Source organism: Puntigrus tetrazona, unplaced genomic scaffold (genome assembly GCF_018831695.1).
Source record: "Puntigrus tetrazona isolate hp1 unplaced genomic scaffold, ASM1883169v1 S000000416, whole genome shotgun sequence".
Taxonomy (NCBI): domain Eukaryota; kingdom Metazoa; phylum Chordata; class Actinopteri; order Cypriniformes; family Cyprinidae; genus Puntigrus; species Puntigrus tetrazona.
Window position 1 is genome coordinate 77,501 of NW_025048065.1, and position 10,000 is coordinate 87,500.

Here is a 10,000-nt window from a genome sequence, read left to right on the forward strand (position 1 = left end):
CATTAATGGCATCCAAAATAAACGTATTTTGTTTGTATATGTGTGTGTTCAGTGTGTATTAATACACAATTTAATACACATACAGTATATAATTTCAAAATATTTACATATTTTGTATTTGCATGTCTATATTTATATTCATACAATTTATATTATAAATTATTTAATATATAAATATAATTCTCTCCTGCATTTCTTCTACATATGCATTACTGTATATATATATAAATATTACATTTCATTATTGTCATTTATTATGTGTATCATTACTTGATGAGTTGTTTTAGTTCAACAGTAAGGTTTAAACAGCAAGAGTAAACGTTCTGCTCGACACAAACAGAGCTGACCGCAGAACCAGCTCAGACTGATTTGGAAGGTAAATTTAGTTTTATGTTTAACACCTTTTGCAGAACAAGCTCCTGGGCTACAACAGAAAAAACTATATTTGACTATGTCTGAGTTTTATGCTGATTTATATCCGCCAACATGACAGTATAGACTGCAGTACACTTATAATAAACAGAATGTGATGGTGTCTCTGTAAACTCACACTCCGCTCTTCACGAAGACGCCGCTGGTCTCCTGCAGATCAGGGATCTCACGATGAGCCTCGATTTCTTCATCTGAGATCTTTAGACTGATGGACGGCTCGAGGAAATCCTGCAGGAAACACCAACACTGCCGTTACAAAATATATAAATGTACATAAAAATAAAATATTTATAAAATATAAACAACAGCGCTGAGCTAATTATATATATATATATATATTTTCACCTGCTAAAACAGTGTTTACAGAGACACCTTGAGCGTTGATGAAACAGTGATACTGCGGTCAAACACTGATGTTCAGAGCTGACTGAACTGGACAAACAGCATCAGAATCAGACAGAAGAGACTCACAGACTGGATGCAGCGCAGCGACTGGATCCTCAGGTCCACTCCGCCAAAGAGTCGAGTACAGTCTGAGTACTCTCCCTCCTCCAGAACACACTGATGACCTCTGAAACCCTCGCTGGAGAACGCCACCCATCTAACACACACACACACACACACACACACACACACACACACATCAGCTGTCTGCTGCATAAATGATACACACGTCACACCTTTAACATTCAAACACATTGTTTTACATTAATATTCCCACAGACTCAATCCTGTTTTCTGAATTTCTGTGGCTTGAATAAGAGATCCCTAAACAAGGACCCTGACCTTTGTTTTGGCCTGCCATGTAACAAAAACAGGAAAAATTCCCCATTTACCACTGTTCCTCTTTGGCATTGAAATTTTGCTAATACAGTGGATTTATATTTAGATTTGTATTTATAATTTTCTGTATCTTTTACACTATTTTGTTATCTTCATAGTGAAAAGTTCATCGATGCTATTTAGTTAATGCTTGAAGTGTTTGGTGATTTGATCTAAAGATGCACGTTCGTCAAGTTTAAAGAACTAAATGACCAGGCGTGTAAATGCGTCACATGTTAGTTACTGAGACACACACATGCCGCCCGTGACACGCAGAGACGCAGCGGGATCCGTCAGACGGGGCTCGTGATCCAGCAGCTCTCTGACCTGACCCTGGAACTGCAGCTTCCCAAACAACAGCACCTAGACAACACACACACACACACACAGCGGTCAGATCCACTGACTGCAGAGCAGCTCTGGACATCAGCCAGTCTGCCGTCTCACCTTGGGGTCCAGCGGTCTGGTCACCTGCAGCCCACCCTGTGTCAAAAACACATAATATATGAGACGCTTGAGCAGAAGAAACCAGCAGGACAGAAACACTGCCTACAGTCACATCAGATATATGATATGATTTTACTAGTGAAGGCAGGACACTACAGTTCATTTATTTAAGTGAAAGCAGCTAAATAAAGTCAACTGTTACATATTATACCCAAAACTTAAACAGAAAATTTGGGACCAAAAAAAAAAAAAAAAAATGGTCTTGACATTGTCAAAATGAATTTATGACGGTTCAACTCTTATGTTCACATTTGTAAACTATAGCAAGTAAACTGTTGTACAGTAAGAAATAGTGAAGGTGTCTGAATAAATTTTGGTTTGCATGTACGTACCATCTTTAGCGGCCGGAGACTCTTGACGCAGGACAGGAGCGAGTTCTGAAGCACCGTCGTGACTCTCCCGTCCGTCTCCAGAACAACAGATCTGCCGCTGAATCTAGGCTGTTCATAAACCAACCAGCTGCACACATTCAGAGAACACGGACAAAACACTCATCAATCACTCACGCCAGCACAACATCATCCGCTTTAATGTCTTGCTGAAGAAAAATGTGACCTTTGGTAGCAAATAAACCGGGAAAACCTGCCAAAAGGTCAACTATCTGAGACCAAATATCCTGTTTTCACACTCAAATGCAGTGCATCTCCTACCATCCATTCACGACGTGGAGCTCAGAGAGGAGCACAGGCTCCGTCAGGTCTGTCGCAGAGTAAAGACGGATGGTCTGAGGCGAGCTGGGACGCAGGTGGATCTCTGGAACACTGTGGTCCTGCACACAGCAACAGCACACACTTCACTGACCGAAGAAAACACCATCAGAGCTCAGGAGCACAGAGTGAACACAGATCCCGATGTGTGTCGACAGCATGAGGAGGCGGCAAATATTAACCAAGGACCGACAAAACCAAAACAGCAGAAGAATTCAGATTTCAAGATGGAAGCGTAGACGCAGCTCCCCCAAGCGGCTGTAAGGTAAAGCTAAAGAAAAAGTTGAAATATTTTAAATTATTAATTGGTAAAATCCAAAACTTTATAATCTCTCCCCAAACATGCACTGAAGTCAAGACAATAGTGGCCTATGATGAACTGATAGATGTGTGGCATAAATGGACATTCAGCTTTCAATAACTCCAATAACAGGGTTATGGTCTCGTTAAACCAGATTAGCAGCGCTCTTTACAAGGATAATGCGTCTTTTGGAGCCAAAGCCTTACAGATACGCTGTTAAAATACAACAGAGGACGTTTAGCAACAAACAACCAATAATAAACTGAAGATCAAAGTTTGCACCATCGATTATTATGATTTGATACAATCTGCACTCTATATCTTCTGTACACTAAATATATGCCTGTTCATAATAGGACTTAGCAAACAGTATACATTACAAGATGACTAGCTGTAAATCAATTCTTAGAAGAATCCCCCACAAGGTGGCGCTATAAACTATTACGTTCTATTCAATGATATTTGTGAGAGGGTATAGTTGTGCTGATACGCTCTGTCAGTATAAATCTAGATTTAAGACACATCTCTTTAACCTGGCTTACACATAACACACTAATATAACTTTTTTTTTTTAATCCGTTAAAAGATTAGGCTGCATTAGATCAGCTGGAACTGGAAGCACTCTGCATTAAACGCAATGTACTCGTTACATTAAAAGACAGGAGCAGAGTTCAGCTTCACTGGAGACGCGTGATCAACCAACATTAAACTCCTGATTAAACTTGAGACCAGGACACCTACATGAGCTTCAGAGACAGATGATGGGAATCAGACGCACACAATAAGTCCTTTAAAATTGGACTTATTGTGCTGCAATTAAAATTGAACTGGAAATTAGGTGCTGGTTTCGTCTGGCCAGAGGAGAACTGGCCCCCAATGGAGCCTGGTTTCTCCCAAGGTTTTTTTCTTCCTCCATTCGATCACAGATGGAGTTTTGGTCCCTTGCCACCTCTGGCTCGCTTAGTTGGGGACACTTCATTTCTAGAGATTATCGTCGATTTGATTACTAACCCTACTGAAACTAAGCTGATCTAGACAACGGCTTCTCTGTATTCAATAATGAAATGCCTTTAGCTGAAAATGGAGTGTTTAATCTTGTCGTTATACATTACTGACACTCTATTCTCATATTTGATACTGTTCAGTGCTTTGAAACAAAAAGTATAAATAAAGGTGATTAATTGTTACAGATCATAATCACAGCAGTGCTTCTTTGTATAGAATCATTTAATATACAAGAACTGACACACAGAAACACAGAAAGACAAGACAGCTCCTGATACCTTCAGCAGTGTCCGGACGGAGAGCACGGACAGATCAGTGCTGCAGGGCTCCCTGGTCTCCTTCAGGTCCTGCTGAGATCCTCCGCTGGTGGTCACAGTCTGACCCTCTTCCAGAACAACACATGAGCCACGGTGAAACAGATCCACATACAGCAGCCAGCTGAACACACAGTGTTTAGACACCCGTCAGCCTCTCAATAAGCAACACAACACTATCTCTCACACACAAAAATCTTTGTCTGAAGAAACCAAACAGAGAAATGAACAGGAAGTAGCAGAACAAAATGCATTCAACACACAGGATAAGAACACCGCGGAACTCATCAACGCACATGAACAACTATTTAAAAACTTTTTGTCAAATGGTTGTTTTCTTCAGAATCTCTGGATCAAAGCAGCTGTTTGTGCACTGCACCAGTACAATTTCAAGTTTATGAAAAATAAAGTGAAAAGCATCTCTCGTGTGATTTCCACGCATGTTTGAGTGCTGCTGAATAATGGAAAACGCAGGCGAGTCGGTGGACATGCATTAGCAAAACGACATTGCATAAGCTTTCAGTGCTCAAAAAATGCAGGCACAATGACTTCATTTATTAGACATGAGCTACAGCACTATTATACACACACACACACACACACACACACACACAAACTCAGTCTGTCTCTGAGAGCTGCTCAGACACAAAATGATGAGCTTTTTTCTTATATATAACAGCACAACCGGACTCTCGTTCATTAAAAAAAACAAAAAAAAACATTAGCAACTCGGCCCAGAAACTTACAGACTGTGTGTTTGTGTGTGTAAGCATTTTAGTGAGGTTTATTATCTGATGAAAGTAAACGTGATTACCATCCTCTCAGCGCATGCAGCGCTCCTCTGTGAGCAAACAGATCCCTCCCAACATCCTCCACGTCAGCGCAGATTTCTCTTCTCTCACCACTCAGCGACTCGTAGACCAGCACCTGAGTTCATAAAGACAAACATGGGTTAGTCCAGCGCTATCATTTCTTTTATCACAATGCCAAAACATTGCAGCAACTGATATGCTAGAAGCCTTCTATTGGTTCAAAGCCCTAGTGGGGAATTCAAAGCAGCAAAAAGCTGTTCAAAAAAACTAATTCTCAAACTACACAGACAATCATTTGTAATACATGCCTAAATTGGGTTTGAACTTACTGCTGCAGGTCTAGGGTTGACCTTTCCAAACCCTCTGGTCTCTCCCTGTGAGGACATGAAGGATTAAAAAGTTTGTTAGCATGTATTTAAGCATAACTCCTCCTAGACCAAAGTTCTTCAACCCTGCTCCTACAGAGTTTAGCTACAATCAAACACCTGAACTAGCTCTTCAGGATCAGGCCAGGTGTACTGGAAATAATAATGCCTTCTGCAATTTCTGAAGTTTCCTATTTCCTATTATAAAGTCATTATTGCTGCTTGTCACACTGAAGTGCTTTGTTGTTGGAAAGAATAAAATGCAGCATCCCAACAAGCATATAATCATTCATCACGCTACATAGTCAGCCTACTGATTAGAATTTCAGTCAAATACATGTTTATCAATACACAATATGCTTCAAACGATTGTTTATATATAGCCTATGAAATACACTACTGAAAAAACAAAAATGAAACAGCAGCAATGGTTGTCCCCTTTGCCATGTTTAAGGTTTTTGCCTGCCTGCCCAATTTTAAAACAAATCAAATACAACTTTAGAGGTCCTTTACACCCAATTTCCTTTTAGGAAACTCATATTTACAATACTTCCGATAGCACATAAAGGCAGCATGAACTCTGTGGGTCTTCAGGAGCAGGTTGAAGACCAAGGGCCAGTTTACTAACAGCTAGTGCCAGCACAAACCATCCTTTAGCATTAGAATAGTACTACCAAGATTTTAAAACATGCAGTAAATTATATATTATATTGTTGTTTTATATATTATATTATCATTTGTAGTAGTTTCCCTTCAGACGCAACGTTTATGAGAGAAGAGTATTCACACAACATGATTTAATACATGTTTACACTCGTGAAATTACTGGTATTTGCGCCATTATTGAAAGCCCAAAAAACATGTCTTAAACTGTTTTGCTCTTGAAATGGCTGCCATTTTTGTTGCTATTAAAGGCATTGCAGAAGAAGGGAGAGGATTTTTTCCACATGTATTAATTTATTTGGAACGCCTGGAGAACACATTATCCAAACATATCGTTTGCCAAGTCATGTTATTTTTTAACTGGAATCAGGAAATAAACTTAGAACTAGGAGTCACACAATAATAGGTCTATCAAAACATCTTGCAACACTTCATTTTTGGCCTTGGGGTCTTTTCACTGTAGTGTGGCGTCTTTAATTCTTTACTCTTTATTTGCGACTACACCAATTTGCACTGCGCTACGTATATTGCGTTGGTCGATAAGTAAATTAAATGTTGCATGCATGTTCTTTAATACCGAATTGTTAATAAATTACCTGCAGAAATTTCCACACCTGTCAGCACTGTTTTGGAATTGTCCTATTTGGCCCTGTTTAGTAAAGCTGGCCCCTAGATTCTAGAGATAAAATAAAATGTGCTTACCATGACCAGTGTGCTGCCTGCACTACAACACACCATCCGTTGAGTTTCTCCAGGCTCTTCATCACCTGGAGGCAGTATTTTGGACTTCAAGTACTGATAGAAAGGTGTATTGACATTCGTGCCGATATTACCCAGAGCGCCATCAATGTCCTGTTCCTCCTGTGTTCCACCTAGAGCATCGTCAGCGAGTCGGTGGCTCTGTAGGATCCTGGAGTTCTCATCATCAACCTTGTTGTCGTCACTCAGCAGAGTGTTAATGGACTCCTCAACCGAATCACACATGACACTGGACTGCAGCTTCTCACTGACCGACTGCAGGAGCGAAAGGATGGATGTGGCCGGCTGCTCCACACTCCTCTGCTCCTCTTCGGTGGCTGGAGGAACCTGCAGCATCTCCGGCCCCAAAGGCTCCTCGCGGCCAAACTCCTCCTCGTAGATGGGAGACAGGGAGAAAGGGTAGGCTCTGGCTCGCCGTGTGCTGGGACTGTGCATGGGCCCAGTGTCGTTCACGAACACCATGTCGCTCTCTTCCTCCTCGCTGATGATGGCGAAGCCTCCGTCGACTTGGTGCAGGTCCAGCTCATGGAATCGGGAGTGTTGGGGCAGGATGGCTGCGGTTCTGCTGGTACTGTCCACAAAGTCCAGGTGAATTCTCAGAGCTGAGACACACTCAGCTGATGCTCCAGCAGTCTCTAAATGCTCCTCTGGGCTCAGGTTTTGGTCGTCGCTGACATTGCAGCGGATTGCTCGCACTGGGGTCCACTGAGAAGAGGGGTGCCCTCCAGAGCACTGGACTTCAGTCCCAGATAACAGATCATGTGAATCTTCTCCAGCCTGAGAGACTAGGCAGATCTGTTCTTGTACACCGCTGTTTGAATAAGGTGCTTCAGATTTATGGCTTTGTGTAGCTGGTGTGGTTTCTGACATCATATACGCATATTTTATATCAGAAGCAAGACTGTGGCTAACAGGGTCTGACTTTTCCCTTTCACTGAGAGTTTGGCTTTGCTGAAGACTCTCCTGATGTGTAGTTGGAGCACAGGAGTCAATCACGCTTAGTCTGCAGTTATTGCTCATTGCGTTGTCTTTGGCTGTATCCTGAGATCGCTTTTCCCGTTTTACCCACTCCTTTTCCCCCATGTGCTCTTCTGACGAGTCCTTGATATCCATTTCATGAAGAAAGTCCTTAAGACTGTGAGATAACGTCTCATCAGCAGCAGCGCTATCAATGCTCTTACAGGTTCCATCCGTGTTCTTTTCTTCAAAGAGATATTCAAGAAAGGCCTGATTCTCGTTCTGAGAGCTGATTGGAGCACTGGCGGCGGTGATGTCAGAGGCCACGCCCACAATGCACCTGATGTCCGTGTCAGAGCCAGCGATGGACTCGTACCCTGAGGAGGGCGGCGACCTGCTGCAGTCCACATGGCCTGCAAGCGTTTCCTCAAGAACCTGGTCTGTTAATGCCACGCAAAACTGATGCTCTGCATTATTGCCTCCATCTAACCTTTCAAAGGGTGTCGCTTCTGAGCCCTCACTTGGTTCAAGGGTTGACAGGACCTCACCCTCCATCTCGCATTCTTCCATCTTCTGCAGGGCAGCGAGGGCATTTGTCAGAATGCTATCCACCATATTTTTAGATGCCAGTCGCAGGACTTCTTCATCCACCCCTGCACGTTTCAGACTGAACTCCTCTGCAATCCAACACGCCTGAGAATCAGGGGCTAGATCATCTGTTCTGTCTACAATTAATGATGATCTCTGGTCTAAAGTGGGAACAGTGTCGTGATGGTCTGAATCCTTCAGATCATCACTATCCCCTGAGAAGCTTTCAAGTGTAGTACTCTGAGCAAAATGCTCCTGCCCACTCTTAAGTCCACTGTCACTTTTCTCCTCTTGAAGAATCTTGTAAACCGAGTCTGTCTCCACACAGGCAAGTAACAGACTAGAGTCTGCAGCATAAGGGAGTTGGTGGAGCAGAGTTAGTTCAGATTCAACAGTGAGAAGCTTGTCTGATTGAGCCGACACATATTCTATCTGCTGTAAAGCAGCTGTTTGATTTACGGCAGTGGGGCTTTCATGACTTTCAGAGCTCATAGTGTTCACAGTGAAGGAGGAAATCTTGTTGTCCTCATGGCCCTCGGGTTGCGTAGCCTCTTCACCCTCAGAGATGGGCGAATGAAGCTCAACGTGATGCTTCTTCTTTGGTTTCTTGACTTCCCTCAATCCACGGTATGTGCCGTACGTTACTACAGGAGGACAGGCTAGATCATAACGTCTCTTATCCTCCAAGCGCTCTTTGGCTTCGATGTGTGCGGCATCACTTCGATCTTCCTCAGTCTGCTCCTCTGAACTGTGAAAGGAAAACAGAAAAGACTAAGTGAATCCTGTATGCAAGTAAATACAACTCCACTCTGCAGAGACTTTAATGTACACACTTGTGATGTTTGAAGCACTCCCTGTGTGTTACATGGCTGTTATGTAAAAGCAGGAAGTGAAAGAACAGATCCAGAACATTCTCATTAAATATTAATGAGCAGCATCTACACAAAAGCACCTAGTGCCTGCAGGCGTAGTACAGAAAGCCCTGACAGCATTCATCTCATGTGACAAAACACTCAGAAAACACTGCTGATGTATGTGGTCAGACAAGCTACTCAGCAGATACTGATGAAGGTCAGGGTACTTTTATTTAGATACATTTAAAAACAACAGACATTTTACACAAAGTACTGTACAATGCAAATTAATGCACAAAAAATTGGGTTAAACAATAAGAGCATTACAAACTAACATCATAAAACAAAAACAAAACAAACATTCAACACATCACAATATTAAATGAGAGATACAGCAAGATATAAATAAACACACTTGGCAGACAGGAGTGCAAACCAGAGAAAATAACAGTGCAAATAGTGACTGTAGTGCAAAAGAGCTTTTCAGTCATGCATCAGCAAAGTGAAGAGGAGTCTCAGCACACACTTTTGAGGAGCCCCCTGCTGGATTTGTTACTGCGACCCTTACTGCCTGAGGTCTCCCAGTTAGGAAGATCAACAGCCAGTAGCAGGGTGAAGTTTTAGCCCCCAGCTGGAACGGTTTGTAAAGTGAGCTGTTGAAAGATGATTGTATCAATGCTGAAGTCTATGAACAGCATTCTGAAATCAATCGTGCATCAAGTGCTTTTAACAATACAGATTGTGTCAAAGCACTGAACAGTATCAAATAGGAGAATAGAATGATAGTGATGTATAATGACGACACTTTATTTCTTATTAAATGCAGAGACGGTCTGTGTAATCACATCAACAATAATTACTAGAAATGAAGTGTCTCCAACTAAGCAAGTCGGAGGCGACAACGGCAAGGAACC

At 42.2% G+C, this 10,000-nt stretch overlaps 1 protein-coding gene across 2 annotated transcripts in view; it reads right to left on the bottom strand.

Annotated features, from left to right (window-relative positions):
• Positions 1-10,000, bottom strand: part of LOC122333915 (beta/gamma crystallin domain-containing protein 3) — a 24,183-nt gene that overhangs the window by 7,736 nt on the left and 6,447 nt on the right. For both annotated transcript variants that reach the window (XM_043231776.1, XM_043231775.1), the window contains exons 4-13: positions 6,631-8,980; positions 5,230-5,274; positions 4,903-5,015; positions 4,053-4,212; positions 2,412-2,530; positions 2,094-2,220; positions 1,702-1,737; positions 1,511-1,617; positions 904-1,033; positions 551-660 (exon numbers count right to left, since the gene is read on the bottom strand). In XM_043231776.1, coding sequence (XP_043087711.1) covers positions 551-660; positions 904-1,033; positions 1,511-1,617; positions 1,702-1,737; positions 2,094-2,220; positions 2,412-2,530; positions 4,053-4,212; positions 4,903-5,015; positions 5,230-5,274; positions 6,631-8,980 — 3,297 coding nt within the window. The remainder of the gene's footprint in view (positions 1-550; positions 661-903; positions 1,034-1,510; positions 1,618-1,701; positions 1,738-2,093; positions 2,221-2,411; positions 2,531-4,052; positions 4,213-4,902; positions 5,016-5,229; positions 5,275-6,630; positions 8,981-10,000) is intronic.